Source organism: Toxotes jaculatrix, chromosome 3, assembly GCF_017976425.1.
Source record: "Toxotes jaculatrix isolate fToxJac2 chromosome 3, fToxJac2.pri, whole genome shotgun sequence".
Lineage (NCBI taxonomy): Eukaryota > Metazoa > Chordata > Actinopteri > Toxotidae > Toxotes > Toxotes jaculatrix.
In genome coordinates this window covers 30,701,612-30,718,902 of record NC_054396.1, presented here as the reverse complement: position 1 = coordinate 30,718,902, position 17,291 = coordinate 30,701,612, and the positions used below count along the sequence as shown (strand labels likewise).

General features: G+C 50.1%; 5 protein-coding genes across 10 annotated transcripts in view; 1 reads left to right on the top strand and 4 right to left on the bottom strand.

Moving 5' to 3' along the window:
* Positions 1–3,079, bottom strand: part of LOC121179370 (RNA-binding protein 39-like) — a 10,102-nt gene extending 7,023 nt beyond the window's left edge. For 4 of the 5 annotated variants that reach the window (XM_041034175.1, XM_041034176.1, XM_041034173.1 and 1 more), the window contains exons 1-3: positions 2,950–3,067; positions 2,201–2,263; positions 1,054–1,118 (exon numbers count right to left, since the gene is read on the bottom strand). Coding sequence is in view for 2 of the 5 variants with exons in the window: in XM_041034172.1 (XP_040890106.1) it covers positions 1,054–1,059 (6 nt within the window). In the remaining 3 variants the exon portion in view is untranslated. Of the gene's footprint in view, positions 1–1,053; positions 1,119–2,200; positions 2,264–2,949 lie in introns of all 5 variants that reach the window. The other variant, XM_041034171.1, reaches the window with a different exon arrangement.
* Positions 3,080–4,205: 1,126 nt separating this feature from the next.
* On the bottom strand, positions 4,206–7,483 carry tsen2 (TSEN2 tRNA splicing endonuclease subunit). The gene is made up of 12 exons (XM_041034053.1): positions 7,115–7,483; positions 6,892–6,958; positions 6,764–6,803; positions 6,409–6,666; positions 6,166–6,319; positions 5,996–6,070; positions 5,713–5,763; positions 5,468–5,612; positions 5,354–5,390; positions 5,068–5,179; positions 4,897–4,986; positions 4,206–4,426 (listed from the first exon to the last, which is right to left on the bottom strand). The coding sequence occupies exons 1-12, from the start codon at positions 7,283–7,285 to the stop codon at positions 4,367–4,369; spliced, it is 1,260 nt and encodes a 419-aa protein (XP_040889987.1). The 5' UTR covers positions 7,286–7,483; the 3' UTR covers positions 4,206–4,366.
* Positions 7,484–7,755: 272 nt separating this feature from the next.
* Positions 7,756–10,624, bottom strand: LOC121179294 (MKRN2 opposite strand protein). 2 transcript variants are annotated; one of them, XM_041034059.1, is made up of 4 exons: positions 10,203–10,624; positions 9,801–9,850; positions 9,138–9,306; positions 7,756–8,953 (listed from the first exon to the last, which is right to left on the bottom strand). In XM_041034059.1, the coding sequence occupies exons 1-4, from the start codon at positions 10,403–10,405 to the stop codon at positions 8,773–8,775; spliced, it is 603 nt and encodes a 200-aa protein (XP_040889993.1). In that variant the 5' UTR covers positions 10,406–10,624; the 3' UTR covers positions 7,756–8,772. The 2 variants fall into 2 exon arrangements, with proteins under 2 accessions (XP_040889993.1, XP_040889991.1); XM_041034057.1 differs by having other exon boundaries at positions 7,771–9,007.
* A 449-nt stretch (positions 10,625–11,073) lies between these two features.
* On the bottom strand, positions 11,074–13,690 carry mkrn2os.1 (MKRN2 opposite strand, tandem duplicate 1). The gene is made up of 4 exons (XM_041034060.1): positions 12,665–13,690; positions 12,171–12,217; positions 11,835–12,003; positions 11,074–11,750 (listed from the first exon to the last, which is right to left on the bottom strand). Exons 1-4 carry the CDS (start codon positions 12,883–12,885, stop codon positions 11,543–11,545), a joined length of 645 nt encoding a protein of 214 aa, XP_040889994.1. The 5' UTR covers positions 12,886–13,690; the 3' UTR covers positions 11,074–11,542.
* On the top strand, positions 13,553–17,221 carry mkrn2 (makorin, ring finger protein, 2). The gene is made up of 10 exons (XM_041034054.1): positions 13,553–13,665; positions 14,286–14,414; positions 14,559–14,695; positions 15,178–15,306; positions 15,398–15,573; positions 16,013–16,078; positions 16,155–16,303; positions 16,389–16,499; positions 16,590–16,734; positions 16,830–17,221. The coding sequence occupies exons 1-10, from the start codon at positions 13,640–13,642 to the stop codon at positions 16,995–16,997; spliced, it is 1,236 nt and encodes a 411-aa protein (XP_040889988.1). The 5' UTR covers positions 13,553–13,639; the 3' UTR covers positions 16,998–17,221.
* The last annotated feature ends 70 nt before the right edge of the window (positions 17,222–17,291 follow it).

The window sequence follows — 17,291 nt, the reverse complement described above, 5'->3', positions numbered from 1 at the left end:
ACATAACAACAGACTCGTGTCAGGCTTATACCTGTCAGCTGACCTGGGTTTGTTGTTCACAGGTGACCTCTGCACACCTGCGGCTGTTTGTCTGTCAGCAGACTGTCAGTCCTGCCCACGGTTTCTCAGTATTCCACCGATCTACAGGTGGATGCAGTGGGCAGCGTCAGAGTGACGTGGTGTTCAGGTGAGCAGCTTTCTGTCTGAGAGGGGGCGGGGCGTTCTCCTCCAACCAATCAGCAGTGACCTGCACCTGTCGCCTACAGAAACATGACCATGCAGCTGTCTCTCTGCATGCAGACACACAGCCTGAGGACAGTTGGAGGGGACACTGAGCGAAGACGTATGCTGAGGTGTAGAAACAGGAAGCCTGGGAGGAAGGAAACTACAGACTGATGACATGACCCAGGGTCAGAGCTGAAACACTGGACTCTGACTGAACCCTGTCAGATTCACCTTCAGCTGCTAAAGTCAGGTGATGCATGATTCTGACTACATCAGCGCTGAAGGCGGAGGTCATCATCGCAGTCTAATCTAAACCCCGTCAGGACTCACCTGCAGCTCACCTGACTAAGCCCCACCCACCCCACTCTGCTCTGCAGCCTAACCTCAGACCAGATCAGCCCAGGCCACATCAGATTCGAGTCTTGACCCTGGTTTCTCCAGTCGGGATGCAGAATGGTGATTATGCTAAGCTAACAGCTAACTCTTTACGTATTTAACTGTGACTCTGCACTGACTCTGGTAACGTGTCTGATTTTGTACATACATATATATTTTATATGATTTAGACTCATTTAAAACCAATGCAATGACAATAAAACCTCTGATGTCTTATCTCTGACACTGACAGTCGTCCAGTGTTATGCTGCCTTTCCCATGATCCTCCTGTGTCTATGCAGCAGCTCCCTGCTCTAACACTGAGTCCTCAGCTGCGCCTCCTCAGGGGGGCTGGGCCCAAACCAGGTGATAGTTTACAGTTACCAAGGGAACCACAGTCATGTTACCACGGGGACCACAGTATAGCAATGCATGATGGGGGCTTTTTACTACCTTCATGTTTGTGACAGATCACACTGGCATTCAGGGGAGTAGAGGTGAGAAATCGTTAGGCAAGTCTACAAAGAGAGATAGATGGGCATTTATTCATGACAGTCTGTGAAGGAACGGCATCATCATCATCATCATCATCATCAGCCCGACTCTACTGCTCAGAGACTCCACACAGCAGCTCAGAGGCAGTGAACAGAAACAGCTGTGACGACAGAGCCACAGCACCATGCAGGGTCGGACACGCCTCCTCACAACTTCCTGGATACAACACAAACGTTTGCAGGACATCAAGTGTCTCTTCCTCTAGTTTCCTGATATCATCTGCGGCTGATTCTTAATAAAATGTGACTGTGGAAAATATTCATCCTTCAAACGTCCATTTGTGAGGCTGAAAACTTGAACTGTAACGAACGATCAACTGATTATCAAGTTTTTCTGTTGATTAACTAACTGATTACTTGGTGCAGCTTTGTTTATGAAGTTTAATCAGCACTAATGTACGGTGACCCCACATGACACACCTGATATTCTTCTGTGGTGCGAATACGTGAGTAATCAGACTACACACACCCAAATGACGGGGGGTAAAGCAGGACTTTGATCAATGATCATCATTTCATCATCGATTACTCAGCGATTATCTTTTCATTTCATCATTTCAAATCCCTTCTCAGAGTCCACAGACACGCCATCAGTGTGCTGAGAACCTGAGGATTTTCAGGTGACTGTCACATACGACAGGTGAGCAAAGGTGTGACACCTGAGTCCTGCTCTCAGACTGCAGGTGTGCACCCTGTTGAAATCGGCTCAGTGGCTTTAACCCCTCCCTAAGGAACGGACCTGAGAGAACCAGATTCAGGGGGTCCACACATCCACCAGCTCCAGCTCTCCTCAGTACACCTGCACACAGTGGTCCAGGTGTACTGAGGAGAACTGGAGCTGGTTTAAAGACAGAGGGACGTGGCAAATCCGATTTAGGCTTTAACTGGGTGATAAAACTGATTCATGGCTTCACTCTGAAAACATCTGACTGGTCCTGTGAACGTGGATCATCTTCACTCAGCTAACATGAGTCTGACAGCTGCTGTGTGAGGAGCAGTAGAGTCTGGCTGAGAGTCTCAGTAACAGAGGACAGACCAGGACTCACCTTCCTGTAAGGAGCCTCCAGCATCGCCTCGATGTCCAGGTCATCTGCCATGCTGCTGCTGGTCTACACACACACACACACACACAGGTTTAGAATCATCACTGACAGTTTACAGAAACTACACGCTCACAACTCCACAGTGAGTCAGGCCTGAACCTTATTTCTATCTATGGTGTTAGGACCAGGTCGGGGTGCTGGGACCAGGGTCGGGGTGCTGGGACCAGGGTCGGGGTGCTGGGATCAGGGTCGGGGTGCTGGGACCAGGGTCTGTCAGGATCACCACAGATCCCGCTTCCCAGCACAGGCCGGATAAACTGGGATGTGAACCACGTTTCTCTCGGTCCATTTAAATACCAAGTCCCGACTCTGACCAAAACATGGACGTTACAAGTTATGTAGACGTTGTCCTGGTCGGTGTGACACGACGTGGACTCAGCCGGGGACATGAAACCCGGTCCAGTTTTCATTCATTAAACACCTGAACAGGTAACTTCGCTCCTGTGAACCAGTCAAACAGAGACACGGGTCTAGCGCGGAGGTTAGCTTAGCCGTTAGCCACAAAGCTAATCACTGCCCCGCTAACAACCGCATCCGGTTTAACGTCAGGGGAAACACACCTGAGGCCTCAGTGGCTAACAGCTAACAGGGGCCGAGCAGGCCTCCCGCCGTGTATCTCCGCTATCTACCGGCTCTTCCGCCGGCTCAGCACCGAATTAGTGGTTGTTGCCGGTGAGCAGAGAAAGGTTTACCTGGATACACGGCGGCTCGGGGTAATACCCAGCGAACGGTCGGTTACTGTCCTGCTAACAGTCGCTCCTCGGTCGTTGCCCGCGCGCAGCGAATCCGTGTTGCTAATGGCGTATGCAAGGAGCCCGGCCGTTCTCGCGAGACTTTACAACTGCGAGGTCATAGTACATCAGTCCTGCTGTCAGTGATAAGAAGAAGAAGAAGAAGAATGAAGTCACTTTAATGTAACACTTTGAAAACGGCAGTTCAGAATTAATCGATATTAACAGTAATAATATCTTACTAATAATAATATCTTTATTCTATTAATATAAATTGATGATAATATTAATACTAACATGGGGGCGACCCTCCTCCACTGTACAGACCAGCTTCATTTCCCCTGCCGTCTCTCTACAGCTGAATTAAGCTGATCAGTGGTTTGAGTCATTCTGTGGTTCCAGGTTCTCACATGTGGAGATTTGCTGGGTTCTCTGGTTTTGCTGGTTTTCTCCAGCAGTAGGACATTTAGAAGCAGTGCCTCCATCACACACACAGTTTGTCCATGAAGTTGACCTTCATGTTGTAAAATGTCCTGCTCAGTTTATGTCTGAGCCAAGGAGACACCCCATGTAGTCTGGGCATGTCCAAATGAGACAAGACCCCAGGACAAACGGCCACAGACCACAAACAGTTAAAAATTAAACCATTTATTTACTCATCTGAACCTTTGTTCTTTACAGTGTAAATGATATTAAACTGTACGATATATATTAAAAAAACAGAGTATACACATTTTCTAAAACATTAAAATGTTAACAGAGCAGAGTGTACATCACGTCTGTGACTCTGACATATGGACTGAGCAGCAGTGGGAGTTCCTGGGTGGGAGACTGTAGAGGACACTTCCTGAAGACTCCATTATTCTTGGAGTGGCAGGAACGGATCCCTGATCTGGACCTGAGTGATAACGAAAGTCATGTCGTGAAGTAGTTCTGTCAGCGATGACGGCGTGATCACATCATCAGAGGAGCGGAGCTGTCAGCTGATCACCACCTGGGGGTGAGGTGGATCAGGTGGTGCGGGGGCTGCTGGACAGACCTGCTAACTCCAAACATGTAGAGACAGTGAACTGGGAAGCGTGGTGATGCTGATGCTCACCTGGTGCTCAGGTGAACTGAAGTTACCATGTTATGATCAGGTCAGGTTGATCACGTGGATGTTTAACCATTTTCTCACAGTCCAGACTGCTGCTGTCAATCAAACACAGACACGCCCCTTTCTGATGTTTCCTTTTAATAATAAAAAAAAATCTCTCAGCGACACATTCACAGACACGCCGACATGACTTCAGCCTCCATGTTTGTCTTCTGCTCTCTGACTCGCTCCTGACTCCGTGTCATTTGTCTGTTTTGCCACTTTGTCTTCTGTCTGCCTGGTTCAGAGGTCGTCCTGCTCCGCTCGCTCTCTGGAGGAAACCCACCTGCTGACGATCACTTCCTGCAGAGGAAAGAAACATCTTCTCTCTGTTTCTGATTTTATTGCATCAAACTTTAACACAAAAGCTGAACATTTATTGATAATCAGTCAACTGTTTCAATCATTTATCAATCAAAGCCTCCGATCATTCGTGGCTGTCAGATTTTCTGTATCAGAAACAGATCAATATAATGTAAAAAATCAAATGAGATAAAAGAAACTATTGATGAAAACAGATGGAGGTCTCTTCTTACAGAAACACCACAATTCTCCAAACTACAGCTGCAATCGAAGACTATTTTCAGTAAATGTGCAGTTTTTTTTCCATTAATTGTTTTATCAATAAAATGTTGGAAAAGACTGAAAAATGTCAAACTCACATTTTAAACGTCTCTCCACTGTAACTTCATAGATCTGTTTGTTTTCACCAAACGAGTTCGAACGAGTTCCGTTTGAAGGAACCAATAGTTAATCTGAAACCCTGAACCTACCTGAACCTTCAGCCTGCTCAGACACTCAGGTGAGTCCAGCTCAGCCTCTGATAGGTCAGCTGGATAGATGATGTAACACAACATCAGCTCCTGTAAAACAAACAGTAAATCTTCAGAATGAAATCAGAACTTTATAAAAGTCCAGTCTGATGAAATCTGATGAGTCGTTACCTTGGAGACGTTGGCAGTGATCCTGCTGAGGGCTGCCAGAGAACGCCACGAGAACGGACGCAGCGCCGAGCCCCTGAACACATCGTCAACCCGCTCAACTACCACCGAGTAACTGTAACAAAAGGAGGGGGCAGTTTCAGCTTCAGGGTGCTGTTTGAGGGTAAAGACCTGGTTTTAGGGTTTGACACTCAGGGGCGATGTCAAGGAGTGTCCTCACGAAGATAGCAAGACAAGAGTGTGTGTGTCTGTGTGTGTGTGTCTGTGTGTGTGTGTGTGTGTGTGTTACCTGGCGTGGTAGAAAGGCGGGCCTTTCCTGTACAGGACTGGAAACAGAAAGGTAAAGTTAGTTATTTAAAATGTGACATCACAACAAACAGACAACTGTGTGTGTGTGTCTTACTGAAGTCAACACCGTACTTGGCCCCGCCCCCTCCTTTAGGGACCCACCCCCTGCTGCGACAGTGATGATAGGCTGCGTACAAGCTAACGAAGTCAGGACACAGGGATCGGAACTTCCTCCACAGCTGGATGACTGACAGGGGCTCCTGACCAATCACAGCAGAGGATGGGGTATGATGACGTAAAGGTGTATTATGGAACCAGGTTTGATACATGCAGCAGGTTGACAGACAGACAGGCAGTTACCTGGTGCAGGTAGACAGACAGGCAGCCCAGACTGTAGACCAGGAAGAAGGCCTGTAGACAGACAGAGAGACAGTGAAGAGCCCACGCCCCCTACCTGCTGTCCACGTACAGGTGTGATCCACAGGTGTGTCACAGTCTGACCGCTGAACTCTGAGGATCTGCTTCATTACCCTGACCCAACACTCCTGACCAGGTCTGATCCAGTCTGATGGACACGGGATCCAGGATGGATCCAGATCCTTCAGGTCTACTGTACAAAGTGAGTGTGGTGTTGCCGTGTTACCTCCTCCAGACCGAGCTGCAGGTACTCTGACAGAGCGAACGGAGTCCGTCTGACCTCCCTGACCCCCCCGCCATCCTGCATTCAACACGACAGGATCTCAGAATGAACCAGAACCGAGCCTGAGGTCTGACAGTGAGAAAAGAACAGACCTGATTCAGCTGAAGACTCACCTCACTGTCACAGACCACCAGGACAAAACCAGGACCTGGAACCAAAGGCTCAGGATCAGAGTCAGAGCTGGTGTCAGAGACAGGGTCAATATCAGGGTTGGAGTCAGAGTCCTGGTCTGAGCTGTGATCAAGGTTCAGGTCTTCAACATCCAACCTGAGATGTGAGAATAAGATCACAATTTAGTCCAGTTTCTCCTGTCAGGAAACGTTTCATCACGCTCAGTTTCACCAGAGAACCAGTACCTGCAGCTTCTCTTGGCCTCCGTCTCGACCTCTGACCCCCGCCTCAGCCTCTTCCCATGGGGACAGATTCTGCCCTCCAGCCCGGGCCCCTCACCCACCTCCTCCACCTTCTGTCCGTTCTCTCCCCCCTCCACCTCCCTCCTCACATCCTCCATTTCTACGGGCTGGGAGAGTCTGAGCAGCGTTTGAGTGACAGCCTCATCATCCACTCCCTGAGCAGAGAGAGCTGCCCTTGCCCACCTGAGCAGCTCCTCATACCTGGAGAGGGCAGGGCAAAGACAGGATGTGACATCATCATGTGACCAGACAAGCTGTTTTGTCATCACGTGAACAGACGGGATGTGATGTCACTGACCTGGACTGTGGGATGACAGGTAGAAACAACCCTCCGTGTTCTGTAACAGAGATAAGAACAAGCTGACTTCAGAAAACTGCTGATTGGACCGGACTGATGATGATGTCACGGTGTGGGAGTAAACTCACGCTCCCACTGGTCGGAGATGCTATGGTCGGGTCTGGTTCTGGACAGGATGCCTTTCCCAAAATAACCCTGAGACACAACAAAACCTGTTCAGCCTGAGAGACAAAACTCAGGATAAAAAAACTAAAACCAGCTCAGACCTGGTTCGAGAGGATGTGGACTAACGAAAACCCGGTTTCAGATGATGCGGATTAATGTTCTAAGGGGATGTGGACTCATCCTGACCTGGCTGTGGATCCTCTGGATGTGGCTCGGATGACAGACCAGCACGTGCTGGTTGATGAGCTCCGCCTGGAGGTCTGTCCTGTCCTCCGGGCTGCGGCTCAGCGGGAACGGAGCCTCGTATTCCTCCTGCACCCGTATGCGCCGCCGAGGAGCCCGAAACTCCGCCTGCATGTTGACGGGCTGGGCTGATGGTTCTGCTCCTGAGACGCCAGATACGCTGCTAACTGTTAGCTTCTCATCTAATGACTGCGTTAGCCTGTTAGCTTGTTAGCCCTTTAGCATACCGTTTCGCTCCGGTTTGCTTCGGTTTCTTTCATCACGAGCTCTCCGGTCGGTCTTGTTTTGCTGTCGGACGCAGCGTGTCACAGAATCTGTGTCCGGGCAGAACAGACAGCGCTTCGTACAGGGTTCCTTCGGTCAGTAATCCTCCTGCTCTAACGTTTAGATAAAGTCCGGTTTCTGTAGAGGGCGGATCAGCTCGTGCTCTGGGTCCGTTTTATTAAACCGAACACATTTATTTTTCAGCTCAGTCTCCTCCTACATTCACACAGTTCAGCGGTTGCGGATAAAACGGATCGCTTCTTTATAGAGGAAGTGGTCCACAGTTGTGACGACGTCATGGCCGCTCTCAAAATGGCGACCACTGAGGTCCACATCAGGTGGGTGAGGTCAGGGAGCTCCTCAGGTGATGAGCCCCTCAGACTGAGAGCTGAGCGTTGACATGTCCGTGTTCTCAGAGACAGACACAGAAAGACTTTGTGCAGAATCAGTGTGAGAGCTGATCTGGAGTCTGTCAGCAGAGCTGTCACTCATCTCTGATCAGTCACGCCTCATCAGATCAAACTGTGCACGCTTTAATATCGTCTGATACACACACACTTTTTACAAAGCTCTGACAGTTATTACACAGACACACATGTTCATGTCAACATGGGAAAGATGTACATATACACTCAGTACATGTAGACGTGTGCTCTCGTGTCCTCTGTCCACACACCTGTGCTTCACTGAAATTAAAGCACAGAACAAATAGATAATAAAGATGAAACAGAGGAATCCTGAGTCTAAATGTCTGACTCCTCCAGCAGCTGGACACGCTCCTCACAGTCTCTCTACACGTTCGTGTCCAGCTCATCCCAGACCAGCTCCATGGGGCTCAGGTCTGCAGACTGACTCTTCGGATGATCTGGGTCCTGATCTCGCTGTAGGATGAAGTTACAAACAGTCCTGGCTATGAAGCTGTGTGTCTGTGGTCAGTGATGATGTGAGCTGCTACATGAAGCTGCTCTGACTGTGAAACAGCTTGAACGAGCAAACTGAACCAGGATCAGTGTGTTTGTTCTGCAGAGGATGGTTTCAGGATGACGACTCCTCAAACAGACAGATGAAAAGATGATCAACGATAAACTTCACACCTTTACAAAGGTCTGACTGTTTCCTGCACAGGCGGCCATCTTTGTTTTGATTTGGAAACAGCACTGATCCTGGACCAGTCTGCTCTCTGAACCCAGAGACCAAACTCGTATCAACCCTCCACCCAGCTCCCAGTAAGACAGAGCAAGGCGACCCCCCAATGTCAAAGGTCAAAGTAACAGGGAGCTACTGAGATCAGTAACTGTAATCTGATTACTGAGATCAGTAATCAGATTATAGAGGTGTTACTGCCCATCACTGGTGGTGACAGTTCTGTCCTCCTGTCTGTCCACCACATAGTACTGGTGTCTCTGGATGTGTCGGTACAGCGTGGTGTATTTGGAGACCCTCCTCATCCTCGGCAGGATGAAGCTCTGAGTGAAGGTCTCTCTGCTGAGAGAGCTCCGCCCCTCCGCCGCCAGGACGCTGTTAACAAAGTGAAGACAGAAACTGAAGCAGTTATGGTGGTCCTCATCGAACCTGAGACACAGACAGGCGGACAGGGAGACAGGTGGTCAGAGACAGGTGGATGGAGAGGCGGGTGGTCAGAGGTGAAAGCTGCAAAGTTTCAGACTGGACATGATTTTGGTTGGACAGGTGTGAGGTGTACCTGTGCCAGGCCGGGTCCCACATGGGTCCATCAGAGAAGCGGTCCAGATACTGGTCCCACTGAGCCAGCAGGTGAAACATGTCGGGTCGGACCAGAGGAACACTGATGCAGCGCTCCCATCCACTCTGATCTCTACGGACCCCACCCTGAGTGTAGTTATACACAACTCCTGCACACACGCACACACACACACACACACACAGGTTGTCCTCTGACCTGTTCACAGTTTGTGGTTTTTGAACATCTGGATGCAGTGACTCAGACTCCAGTGCCAGCAGCACAGTTTGCAGCTGGATCAGAACTTTAACTTTATTCCTTTATCGTCTCTCAAGTTGTTCTCGACCGGTGGAAATTATTCTCTGCATTTTACCCACATCAGGTGAACGAAACACACACACATACAACATGCACTACAGACACCGGGGCAGAGGGTGGATCAGTGTCCTCCTGACCACAGCCATGGTCAGTCATCCGTTGTGCTTGGTCGAGGGATGGAACCTGTGATCCTCCGATCTCAGGCCGGTCCAAAGCTGCTCTCCTACAGCCGCCCCATTGGGACTGATTATATTCCACAAGAACAGAGAACAAAGAAGGACGCACACTGAGAGAAAACTGGTATCAGACTACCAGTCTGACCTGTGACCCCTGACCTCTGAGTCCTACCTTTGGTGTCTGAGATGCCGGTGTGCAGATCTGATGTCCCATCAAACTCTCTGAGGAGCAAACAGCAGGTCAGACCAGTTCAGACCAGTATAAGTGTGTGTATATAAATCTACCTGCATGTGTGTGTGCGCTTGTTGTAGTTGTTCAGGTTGTGTGTGTGTGTGTGTGTATAGACACTCTCAGTTGGCAGTTTATTAGGAACACCCAGCTCCAGCAGTCCTGTATTACATTCTCCTTCATTAAGGTGAACTATGTTATTTTAACAGGTGTTCCTATTATTATGGCTTAACTGACACACCTGTTGGGATGGGACTGTGCGCTCACAGGTGGAGGACGATCAGTTTGAGCTCAGCGTTCCTAACAAACTGCCAACAGAGTGTAAATCCACCTGTGCGTGTTCACCTGTCCTGGCTGTCGTGTGCAGGTGCAACCAGCAGGAAGCAGGAGCTCTTGTGTCCGTTGGTGAAGGGGGAAGGGAGGCTGACCGGCGCCTCCTGCAGCCTGCTCCCCCTCAGCTCCTCCCCGCAGCTTGGACACTCCTCCGGCACTGAGAAACAGAAGATCTCCTTCTGACAGTGACTGAGCCGGATCACGCTGCGCTCCATCTCCTCCTTTTTCCCTGAGCCTCTGTTCAGCTCCTTGTTCCTCCTCAGTTCTTCTGCTCCTCTTTGACTCGTTTTCTTCCTTTTCTTTTTCTCTCTTCCTCTGTGTCACACCTGGTTGCCAGGTTACAGCCTATCAGATGACATCACTGCCCCAGTTCCCGCCTATCAGGTTGTAGCAACTGCAACTGACAGACGGTCACGTGACCGGGCTGAACAGGTGACCTTCGGCCCGTGTTGGCAGCGTTGTCATGGAAGCGGGTGTTTACCTGCAGAGTGTCGGTGTCACTCTGACCCTGCAGATTCAGTTTCCTGTGACAGAGGAGAGAGCGAGCGCCCGGACCAGAGTCCCCTGACAGGAAACTGTACAAACCACAGCCACCTTCAAAATAAAAGATGAGCGACCTGATTGGTGCTGCAGACAGACTGAATGTAGGCCAACACTTTTTCCATCTCACCTGTCCAACTGTGTGTGTGTGTGTGTGTGTGATCTGATCCTCTGGCTCAGGTGTGTCTGATAACACAGCAACTAAACACTCACATATGGAAAAATGTCACGTGTGAAAAACACGAGAAACGTTCTTCATCACGTGCTTCAGCCTCACACGCAGCTGCTCTGTGAGACAGGAAGTCTGCTCACTGACGTCATGGAAATCACACGTTAATTCAACATTTCTGGTTTTTATTTTCAGACCTCAGACCAGTGTTCCCAGTAAATAGACCAGACCAGCAGACAGTTCAGGGGCCTGGGAGACTCCAGTGTTTCCAACAAATACACAGAGCTGGAGAGCAGAATGCTCCTCACAGTTACATCAAGCTGTAGAGTAGTTTATGAGGCCCAGGAGAGTGAAGCATTCCCAGCAAATACACTGGACCAGCAGGTAATTCAGGGGAGAGCTGATTGTTTCTAGCAAATAGACCAAACCACCAGGTGGTTCAGGAAAACTGAAGAGTGAGGCTTTCCCAGCAAATACACGGATCTAATGCATGACTCAGGCATCCTGTGGGGGCGGGGCTGTTTCCAGCACATACACGGAGCCGGAGGAGCATTCAGAGCACCTGGGACAGAGAGGAACTCTCAGCTGACTGTTTCCAGCGAACAGGCCGAGCTGGTCGGTGGCTCGGGGACGAGGGACGGACTCACTCTGCGGTGCTGTAGAATCCGTGAAGGCAGACGTGCTGATACACCGACAGATACCTGCAGGCCGCCTCCATCCTGGGCAGGATGTACTCAGATGTGAAACGCTGTCTGCTGATTGGCTCCCTGCCTTTTGACCTGATCACATGGTTGATGAAGCTTAGAGCAAAACCATAGCAACAAGACCCAAACTCCCTCTGCTCCTGGAACCTGCAGAGAGAAAACAGCTGTGGCTGCTTCAGCTGCCGACCAGGTGCTCAGATAACAACCACACGGGAACAACACGGGTCTGACCTGTCTGCTGTCCAGCTGTTCAGACGACTAAACCACTCCAGCTGTTCGTCCCACAGTGTCCTGAAACTCAGACAGTCGTCGCTAGGGGCAACCAGAGGGACAATGATGCTCTGCTCCCACCCCTGCTGCTGACACTGAAGCCCCGACTCTGTATAACTGAATACTATGCCTGCAGGTCATAAACATCACATGTGAAAACTAAACTATAATTAAATCAAATTACAAACATTGAATTCAATAAAAGTACGTTTAAATACATTTTAAAGTTCAAATTAAATCAGAATTAAAATGTAATTATATAATAAATAAAATAACAGGAGTGCAAACAGCTGTTACCTTCAGAGCTGGAGATGCCGACATGAAGCTCAGAGTGGTTCTGTGCACTGTGGAGACAAACTGCTGATCTGAGTCACACTCATTCAAATAAATCATTATTTACACAAAGATCATTAACATCACCAGTCTCTGCAGCACACTGTGACTCTGTGTTGTGTTAATAAAGTTGTGTCATCCTGAAGTTTTTTTGGTCCTGATAAAAAAACTGAGCCACAGATTTTGATGAAAAGAATATTTGGACTTTACATTTTCCCAAGAAGGATCATTTTCATTTCCCTGATATTTTAATGCGAAGGTTCTAATATTTATTTCACGTATATAAATTATTACGTTATTTTTTTATATTCACATTCAGTAACTACACGGTTAACCTGCGGTGTCCACTCTGTGTCCAACCTGTCTCTGAGAACCTCTCAGTGTGATAAAACAGCAGCGGTTCGGTCCAGCTGGTACCGCTGCCGGACCGGGTCAAACACAGTAAAAGCTCAGTTCACCTGAACCCGGCCGCTCCGTGCCGGGACGTGATGAGGAAGCAGCAGGCCGCCCTGTGTCCGTCTCTGACCGGAGTCTGGATCCGGACCGGAGCCTCCATCAGGCCGACCCGCACCGACTGGACGCACACCGGACACCGCGGTCCCGCCGAAACTGCCAGACCGTCCAGCGTGTAGACGGTTCTGCCGCAGTGTCTGAACCGCAGCAGATCTCTGAGCTCCATGAGGACTCCGGACAGGTAGGAAGGAACCCGGGGACAGGTGGGGGCGGGGCCACAGCTGGATCTGTAACACCAATCAACTGAGGGACCGTGAATCACCTGGACACACACACTAAACAGTAACTGTATAATGCATGTCCATGGATTTTGATGTTTACTTGTTCTTTGTGTTGTATTTTGATGTTTGGCAACTTCACGTCAATAAAGTTTCTTTGAATTTAAAATCTTTTACCTGATGAATGAAGCTCTGAATCCAACAGTGTAAAAATAGTGTGTCAGTACTGCAGAGGACGGAGCACAGATCTAACGACTCTCCGTACACCTGAAGGGTCTCAGTCATCCAGGTGTTTCCACACTCACCTGCTCACCTCCCATCCCTCTGAAGAACTGAGAGCACCGTGAAACAAACCTGATTTCAGGAAATACCCACAGACCGTACATGTGCAGGTAGAACCGTGTTGGAACCTTATGTTCAGGTAAAAGTGCTGCGTTCAGGTGCAGCTAACCCTGTCTTCCTCCAGGGAGGAAACGAGGGGCAGCGTAGAACAGAAACACTCAGGTGAAGTTCGTGTGCATCAGGTGTGTCCTGCAGCGCAGTACCTGAGTAAAAGTACTCCGTTACTTTCTCTGCTTTCCGTCAGATAAAGCTCACAGGAACCTTCGTGCTGTGACTGCGGCTCTCAGTCGGAACGGTTTGAGGGGGACACCGAAGTGACAACTCTGAAGCCGCAGTTGTAGCAGAAGCTCCGCGAGGAAGATGAGCACAAAGCAGGTGACCTGCAGGTGAGTCTGTCTGTCTGTTTCCTGTCTGTCTGTTTCCTCTCTTGGTATGAGTCTCGCGCCGTTTCTGACTGAGATCCCTGCGGACGCGTTAGCATCGAGCTAATGTTTTTAGCTGTTAGCTGTTAGCTTGTGTAGAGAGTCGGACTGACGCAGACTCACCCGATTCACCTCACCTGTGTCCTCCTGTCTCTGTCTGTCTGTCTGTCGGTGGTGTGTGTGTGTGTGTGTGTGTGTGTGTGTGTGTGTGGGGGGGGGGGGGGGTCCTCTGATGAATCTGCAGCTTTTATGATCCTTTATTAGCAGCTTAAGTTTTTCATATGAAAACTGAAGGTTTGCTGTTTTCGCTGGGGTCAGATCCAGATCCTGGTCCAGGTCTTGGATCTGGACCAGGATCTGGACCTGGATCTGGACCTGGATCTGGTTCCAGGGTCCGTGCATGCAGCATCAGTGCTGTTGCTGTGAAACCTGCAGGTTAATGAACCCTGAGCTCTGATTCAGAGCAACTGCCAGCAAATCACAGGGCAGGACAGCTTCTGTTGCCATGGTGATGGTTTGCATTTGTTGGAAGCTCTTGATGTCACTTCCTGTGCAGCGGGCGCAACAGGTGTGTTGTGTTTCAGGTACTTCCTCCACGGTGTGTGCAGAGAGGGCAGCCGCTGTCTGTTCTCCCACGACCTTGCGAACAGTAAACCCTCCACCATCTGCAAGTTCTACCAGAGAGGAGTGTGTGCCTACGGAGCACGCTGCAGGTAACACTCACCTGACAGGTGACGCACACCTGACAGGTGACGCTCACCTGACAGGTAACGTCCGCAGGTCCTTCATTCCCTCTGCTGTCAGACTGCACAGCATCCCGTCCTCTGTGTGTTCAGGTGTGTATTACCTTTGTGCAGGTACGACCACATCAAACCTTCATCCAGAGGTGTGGGGGGAGGAGCTTCGGAGGATCAGGCAGGTGAAGGAGGAGGGGCTGGGGGCGGAGCTTCAGTCAGAGGTGGAGTGAAGAAGAACCTGGTCCTGAAAGACAAAGGTGACGAACTAATGTACACACCCATACACCTGTCGCCTGCTGAAGGCAGACAGACAGAGAGAGACACACAAAGACAGAGAGAGACACACAAAGACAGAGAGAGAGACACAAAGACAGAGAGACGGATACTTTATTAATCCCAAAGGGGAAAAGCAGCAGCCACTTCAAATAAAGTAAGAAAACCAATGAGGCAGATAGGAGAGAGGAGGAGAGGAGAGGAGGAGAGGAGGAGAGGAGAGGAGGAGAGGAGGAGAGGAGAGGAGAGGAGGAGAGGAGGAGGAGAGGAGAGGAGGAGAGGTGGTGCCTCCATCGTTCTCCACCTCTGTGTTCTCAGTTTGAACTATAAAGTTTTATGTTGTAAAACTTTGCACACAAAGGACAAACTGAAGCATGACCACATTCACACTGTCTGTCTCTGACTGTGTCTGTCTCTGGCTGTGTCTGTCTCTCTGTCTGTCTCTCTGTGTCTGTCTGTGTCTCAGTCCTGGGGGCAGACAGGAAGTTCAGGGCTCCAGCAGACAGTCTGTGGTCGGAGGTCCGAGCGGCGGCGGCTCCTCAGTCGTATGTGGACGCCATCAGGACAGGCCTGGATGCTTCTTCGCAGGAACAAGGTTCTGATTGGCTGATAGCTGTCCATGATGTAATGGGTAACCTGTGATGATGCGTCCTGTGTGTTTTACCGTTCACCTGTGCTCTCTGTAGCTGCTCCCCCAGTAGGCGGGGCTTCCCAGGACCTCCCCCAGCTGTGTCCCTATGCTGCCGCTGGACACTGTTACTACGAAGACGGCTGCTCGTATCTCCATGGCGACCGGTGTGAGGTCTGTGGGCTGCAGGTGCTCCACCCCCACGACCCAGATCAGAGGAGAGCGCACGAGAAGGTGTGCACGTGAATTTCATGTGGTTTTCATTCGTGTTTTGTTGAATTTGACTGAACCTGCTGCTGCGACGCACGAAATCCAGGAGAACCTGAAAAACCCAGAGACATGTCCACTCAGACGGCAGAGTCTCTGTCTGGTATCTGGACCCTCGGCTGTAATTGATATAGTGAAAACAGATCAGAAACCAGAGCTGGAGGACACAGTCAGGACGCCGCTCTGAGACAACTCTCACATGCCTGAACAGATCCAGTGTCCCCAGAGACGCCAACATCAGACACACAAACCACTTCACAGCATCACCTGACTGTCTATGCACTGATCCTGTCTGCCTGTCTGTCTGTCTGTTTCTCTCCCTGTCTCTCTGTCTGCCTGTCCCTCTGTCTGTCTGTTTCTCTGTCTCTCTGTCTGCCTGTCTCTCTGTCTGTCTCTCTGCCTGCAGATGTGTCTGCTGGCCTTTGAGGCTGACATGGAGAAGGCGTTTGCAGCCCAGCTCAGTCAGGACAAGGTGGGTTCATTCAGTCACTGATCCAGTTGTTATGGCGACAGCAACAGCAACAGTAACCGTTGTTGTTGTTGTTCAGGTGTGTTCCATCTGTATGGAGGTGGTGGTGCAGAAGGCCAACCCCTCAGACCGCAGGTTCGGCATCCTGTCCTCCTGCTGTCACACCTTCTGTCTGTCCTGCATCAGAAAGTGGCGCTGCACCCGAAACTTCAGCAACGTGATCATTAAGTGAGACTCTGTTCATATAAGACCAGAGACAAGAACCCGGTCTGGACATGTCTCTATCTCATGTTGTGATGTCTCTTTGTCTCAGGTCGTGTCCAGAGTGTCGGGTCGTCTCAGAGTTTGTCATCCCCTCAGTTTACTGGGTGGAGGACCAGGACGACAAGGACCACCTCATAGACCTCTTCAAGTCTGGAGTCAGGTGAGCTACCTGCTGCAGCTTCAGCTCGTCGCTGACTCACCGCTGAAGCTGAATCTGAATCTGATCTGGGGTCTGTCGCTCTGTCTGCAGTAAGAAGGCCTGTAAGTACTTCGATCAGGGTCGCGGTTCGTGTCCGTTCGGAGCGAAGTGTTTGTATCTTCACGCCTTCCCGGACGGAACCCGAGCGGAACCGGACCGGCCGAGGAAACAGCTGAGCTCCGAGGGGAACGTCCGGGTCAGACACCACAGTCCCGTTCTGATTCAGAGTTGTAGTCCATCCGCCCGGTGCTCCTGGGTTGTGTAGTTTATTAACAGTGTTTGTTTCCTCAGTTCATGAACAGCGTCCGACTGTGGGACTTCATCGAGGAGCGCGAGCAGCGGTCAGCCCCGCCCCTGCCGTCCCTTGATGACGACATCACAGAGCTTAGGGAGCTCTTCCTGCAGATGTCGGGTCCGAGTCACGATGGGCCGCAGACCCCAGCCACCGCGGACCAATAGGGACCCGAGTCCTCTGGTCTCCATGGAAACCGGTGGGACAGCTGACCGTACGTGGTTTGGAGATACGACAGCCACGTTTGTATTTGAATCATGTGATCCCTCTGTAGCTCTGTGGTGTTCCTCAGTCTGATCACACGCCCACGTGCTGGCTCATTGATTATTGATATATTATTGACATTTTATTTATGGCCTGAAAAAGTAAATACAGATTAAGTGTGAAATCATCTGAAGCAGTTGAATGTTGAATTCATTTGTTGTTTCAAAGTTTCTGACGTACCACACATCAGTCCGCGA